At 45.3% G+C, this 6,000-nt stretch overlaps 1 protein-coding gene across 2 annotated transcripts in view; it reads left to right on the top strand.

Moving 5' to 3' along the window:
• Window positions 1-984: 984 nt before the first annotated feature.
• Window positions 985-6,000, top strand: part of LOC129489850 (zinc finger protein 92) — a 28,161-nt gene continuing 23,145 nt past the window's right edge. For both annotated transcript variants that reach the window (XM_055293027.2, XM_063608895.1), the window contains exon 1: window positions 985-1,194. In XM_055293027.2, coding sequence (XP_055149002.1) covers window positions 1,192-1,194 — 3 coding nt within the window. In that variant the 5' untranslated portion in view covers window positions 985-1,191. The remainder of the gene's footprint in view (window positions 1,195-6,000) is intronic.

Below are 6,000 nucleotides of genomic sequence, written 5' to 3'. Positions count from 1 at the left end.
TGTTCAGGCCCTTCACCCTCCTGATGTCAGGGCTGCATTTCAATGTGGCAGCTATTGGCCATGTGTAGCTACTGGCTGCCTGGAATATGGCTGGTCTGAACTGCAATGTGCTAGAAAGGTAAAATAGAGTTAATTTCAAAGATTCAGTTCCAAATAAATATATATACTTTATTAATAATTACATATCGCTCACATGTTAGAATAAGGTTTTAGATATATTGGGTTAAATTGTTACAATCAATTCCACCTGTTTCTTGTTTCTTTTTAAAGTTTGGCTGCTAAAAAATGTACAATTCACGTGTCGCCCACATTTTATTTCAGAGGATTGCCTTCTTTTTAAAATTTCGGGCTGCCTGCTTAAAAAAACAGAAGCTGGCTGGGCTCTGTGGCTCATGCCTGTAATCCCAGCACTTTGGGAGGCCGAGGCGGTTGGATCACGAGGTCAAGAAATCGAGACCATCCTGGCCAACATGGTGAAACCCCGTCTCTACTAAAAATGCAAAAATTAGCTGGGTGTGGTGGTGTGCGCCTGTAGTCCCAGTTCCTCAGGAGGCTGAGACAGGAGAATCGCTTGAACCTGGGAGGCAGAGGTTGCAGTGAGTTGAGCTCGTGCCACTGCACTCCAGCCTGGCGACAGAGCTAGACTCTGTCTCAAAAAACAAAAAACAAAAACAAAACAAAACAAAAAAACCAGAAGCCAGGAAGCTCATAAAATCTGAAAATTTTGAATAATTGGTATTATATTCTTTGCATTTGTGAATAGACATATATTATTTATAAATGCATATGGCCTTATTCACAAGGTTAAATGCAAATACTGTCTGGGGTGGGCCTGACTCAGCTCAGGGAGGAAGCCCTGTCTGAAAAGGCTGCAGCTTAGGCTGTCACTCTTCCTTCAGTCCAGCATCTGATCATATCTCCTGTCACTCAGGGCCTGAGGGGGCGGGGCCTTAAACGTTATCCAATCAGGAACGCTGGGCTGGGAATCATCCAATCAGGCACGCAGCTGGAGCGGACAGCACAGCTTCCGGGATTTGGCGGGGCCTTTGTCTCTCGCTGCAGCCGGCGCTTCACGTCTAGTCTTCACCGCTCTGCGTCCTCTGCTGATAAAGGCTTGCCTCTGTGACCCTGTTACCTGCAAGAACTTGGAGGTTCACAGCTAAGACGCCAGGACCCCCTGGAAGCCTAGAAATGGTGAGCCTGCTGGGTCCGACATCCCGAGAGAGGGGGAGGGTCTGGTTGGAACCAATTGGAAGTGGCTGTGGTGGGCCTCGGGCCTTCCCGCAGTCGGCCCCGAGATCCGCGGCCCAAATTCTCCTTGGCGCAGCTCGGCCCTCAGTCTCCTTCAGCCGTAAGATGGCGGCTGGGCTGACAGCCGGGACCCCGGGCGTCCTGTCTCCTCCCTGCGCAGTGACTGTGCTTTGGCCTGGAGCTCTCGGTGGGCAGCTCTGCACCCGCAGCGTCGCATCTCTGGCCGAGTGTGCAGGGACGACGGGAGAATCCTCGGAAGAATCCTCACTCGGGGTGCGGGGTTTATGAATGGGAAAAGCTTTGGTCCGTGTGGTTCCCAGGTCCTCTTTTTTCCTATTAAAAATTTATGGGAGTCAAGGTAAAAATATTGAAGAATTTAATCAAAGAGCGATTCAGGAATTTTAGAGCACCCAGCTATGGTTTGCAGTTTGTGGTCCGTGGGAGGGGCTTGAAGGAAACGCTTTTATAAGATGCATAATGAAAAAAAACAAGTTTAATAATTGGTTAGGTACAGTTACGTCATTTTTTAATTTGTATGATTAAGGTAGAAATTTCCTGGTCATGTAATCAGAGGTTGTCAGTTTATAGTTGGTTAAGCCTGAATTTTGTTCCCTCGGTGTTATTTGCCCTCCCCTCCCCCCGCCAAAAATGCATTTGAGTTAGATTTTTTTAAAGTAGGAACCCAGGGACTAGAGCCACCTCAGTCTAATTGCCTACCACTTAATTATTTTCACATCCACAGGGGACTGATTTTCCCCTGCAGTTTTCACATGTGTCCCAAGCAGGGTCTCAAGTCTACCCCCCATCCCCCATTCCTCCAGCTTAACTCTGGCTTGCAATAAAATACTAAATTTCCAGTTCCTTCTGACATTCCCAAATGCCAACTTACCCTCCCTAATTCGCATTATCAACTGTGTTTCTTTTAGTGTACGTTTTCGATGCCATATTTTAATTAATCATTTTTGACAAAGCATTGGATGGCACGTTTTAAAAGATTTGTTTCCTGTTTGTAAATATTTCCTATGAGAAGAAAGCAAAGAATAATCCCCTGACATTGTATTGTGAATCTCTGTGCCTCTTTTCATCTTCCTTAGGCACAGAGATCTTATCAGAATGTTTTTGGGCCATGGTTGCTTTCCCTTTGGAAACTTTATGGGGTGATGTGTTCTCATTCACCCTTAAGTTCTTTTTCTGGTCCTGGGTTTCAGTACTGTCTGGGGCAAGATACCTACCATGGCGGTGTTGCTAGAGTGTCTAGTAAATATCAGCTCCTGGGTCATTTTCTCTCGTAGAATAACCTGAAGTATGGAATGTAGCTTCTCAAGGGAGCAGGTGGATGCCCTGGGGCTGAGAAGCATCTCCTGGGCTACTCTTCCTTTGAAAAGCTTACCCCTTGAGATATTAAGATTGTCTTCACTCAACCCAGCTTTCATTTCTTGGAGAAACATTGCTGGTCAGCCAATCAGATGCTGGTATTGGGAGGAAAACACCAAAATTATTTCTGTCCCCAGGATTCTCTAAGATTTGTGGAAAAAAAAAAAAGTATTCCAAAAGATACAACCAAACCTGACCTGGAGATCGAGACCATCCTGGCCAATATGGTGAAAGCACATTTCTACTAAAATACAAAAAATTAGCCAGGCATGGTGGTGCATGCCTGTAATCCCAGCTACTCGGGAGGCTGAGGTAGGGGAATCGCTTGAACCCAGGAGAGGGAGATTGCAGTGAGCCAAGATCATGCCACTGCACTCCAGCCTCGAGACTCCGTCTCAAACAAACAAACAAACAAAAACAACCTGACCCCAGTGAGATGGTACAAGAACTTGCAAAGTAAAATACACCTGAGGTATAGTGTCTTCTGAGAGGGTGGTTATTGAGTATCCCTCTATTGCCCAGGCTGGAGTGCAGTAGCGTGGTCTCGGCTCACTGCAACCTCTGCCTTCCGGGTTCAAGAGATTCTGCTGCCTCAGCCTCCCGAGTAGCTGGAATTACAGGCACGCACAACCACACCCGGCTAGTTTTTTGTATTTTAGTAGAGACTGGGTTTCACTATGTTGCCCAGGCTGGTCTCGAACTCCTGAGCTCAGGCAGTCCACCTGCCTTGGCCTCCCAAAGTGCTAGGATTACAGGCGTGAGACACCACGCCTGCTGACAAATCTGTTTTCTGATCAGCACTGCCACTTTCTGGGTTTGTCATCTTGAAAAGATTTTTTTTACTTATTTTTACTTTCATTTTATTAGGGCTTGAAAGGTAAGACATATTTACAAAGGGCATAAAAGAGGTGAGTTTCAGGAAAAAATTAATATCTAATCACATATTCCATTTGTTAAAAACTCTTTTACCTTTTTCTTTTTTCCCAGAATGAGTTTAGGAATTTTCTCACTTCTTGTTGTTGCTTTTTGAGACAGACTCTTGCTCTGTCACCCAGGCTGGAGTGCAGTGGTGTGATCTCGGCTCACTGTGACCTCTGCCTCCCGGATTCAAGCGATTCTGCTGCCTTAGCCTCCTGAGTAGCTGGGATTACAGGTGCGTGCCACCATGCCTGGGTAATTTTTGTATTTTTGGTAGAGACAGGGTTTCACCATGTTGGTCAGGCTGGTCTTGAACTCCTGACCTCGTGATCTGCCCACCTTGGCTTCCCAAAATGCTGGGATTACAGGCGTGAGCCACTGCGCCCAGCCCACTTGTGTTTTTTATGGCTGGGTAATTACAAACGTAATTCTAAGACTTAGCTTTTAGAATGCTACCAAGGAAAAGAATAGGGATAATCTCTCTTCCATTTTGGCTGTAGAAAATGAATACATTTCCACAAGAAAATATGGTAGATAATTGGTGAGTTACATAGATTCACTTTGCAAATTTTAGAACAGACAGTGAATATGTCTGTTCTATACCATGTTATCTTGATTTCTGAGTTTCACGCTAAATTTTACGAGATTAAACTTGGTACCTACTAAAAGTGTTCCCGTATGACTACATGATTTTTAATGGAAATAATAAAATAATAAATCTGTTGTCTGAATGTAATAGATACTTTTGCATTTCTTATTGAGGTGTGAAATGTAAGCACCTTAAAATTTCCTTCCCTCATATTTATACTGTGTTTGAATAATTTTGCTGGATTTTTCAAACCCTTAGTTTCAAAAACCAAGAGAGTGACTCTAACATGGAAATTAAAGCTTCAGCCCAATGACTCCAAGCTATGGCTATTATTGAGCCTGCAAAAGGAGGTTATTAAAGGCCCAGTTAGGTTCTTTTTGGGGAGCCTCTCCTGAAGTTGTCCCAGCCTGCTCACCCCAGCCATAGAAGAAGCCTTTATACTGAGAGAAGCTACAGAGCCCTGGAAAGCTGGGGACCCACAGGCAGATGGAGTTAACATTAAGATGGAAGGAGATTGGGTGGGTCTTACTGAAGATAAAGCTGTCATTGTTTTGAGGCAGTTTCTAGAGGCAGTTTGTTTTGAGGCAGTTACTTTCTTTTTTTTTCCTTTTTTTTTTGAGATGGAGTCTTGCTTTGTTGCCAGGCTGGAATGCAGTGGCGCGATCTAGACTCACTGCAACCTCCGCCTCCCGGGTTCAAGCGATTCTCCTGCCTCAGCCTCCTGAGTAGCTGGGACTACAGGCGCGTGCCACCACACCCAGCTAATTTTTGTATTTTTGGTAGAGACGGGGTTTCAGCATGTTGGTCAGGATGGTGTCCATCTCTTGACTTCATGATCCGCCCGCCTCGGCCTCCCAAAGTGTTGGGATACAGGTGTGAGCCACTGCGCCCAGCCTGGCAGTTACTTTCTAAAATGAAACAAAGTTAGAATTATGTAAAAACATTTGAATTCCAAAGGAGTATTGCAACAGGAGGAAGTACCAACTATAAGATCTTTAAGGATTGCAAAGTTTAGGCAGACAAGGGCTTTCTTTCATAGAGCAAACAAGAAGGTGGGCGGGGGAACTGCAAATGGAGGGAATCAAACTTTAGGCCTGGCATGGTGGCTTATGCCTGTAATCCCAGCACTTTGGCAGACTGAGGTGGGCGGATCTACTAAAAGTACAAAAATCAGCTGGGTGTGGTGGCGGGTGACTGTAATCCCAGTTACTCAGGAGGCTGAGGCAGGAGAATCCCTTGAACCCGGGAGATGGAGGTTGCAGTGAACTGAGCGTTACTGCACTCCAGCCTGGGCAACAGAGTTAGAGTCTGTCTCAAAAAAAAAAAAAAAAAAAAAAAAATCAGATTTTAGATGAGAGAATGTTTTACCTTGAAGTCAGTATATTCTTAGAAGGGACATAAAGTGAGGTTGTATGTTGGCTCAGACTGAAGGTAGCTCAAAGCACAGGAGTTGGTGGGAAGGAGATAAGTGAAGTCTGATTAAGAGGTATTTTTGGCTGGGCGTGGTGGCTCACACCTGTAATCCCAGCACTTTGGGAGGCCGAGGTGGGCGGATCACCAGGTCAGAAGACCAAGACCATCTTGGCTAACATGGTGAAACTCCATCTCTACTAAAAATACAAAAAATTAGCCGGGTGTGGTGGTGGGCGCCTGTAGTCCCAGCTACTTGGGAGGCTGAGGCAGGAGAATGGTGTGAACCCGGGAGGCAGAGCTTGCAGTGAGCTGAGATCGTGCCACTGCACTCCAGCCTGGGCAACAGAGCAAGACTCCATCTCAAAAAAAAAGTATTTTTCTTTTGACCACTGAAGCCAAATTCAGCTGGTTTTTTTAATGAGAAAAATAAAATGTGCAGTCTTTATCTGACTATG

The sequence above is a fragment of the Symphalangus syndactylus genome, chromosome 9, assembly GCF_028878055.3.
Source record: "Symphalangus syndactylus isolate Jambi chromosome 9, NHGRI_mSymSyn1-v2.1_pri, whole genome shotgun sequence".
NCBI classification, from domain to species: Eukaryota; Metazoa; Chordata; class Mammalia; order Primates; family Hylobatidae; genus Symphalangus; species Symphalangus syndactylus.
This window is presented reverse-complemented; position numbering and strand designations above follow the sequence as displayed.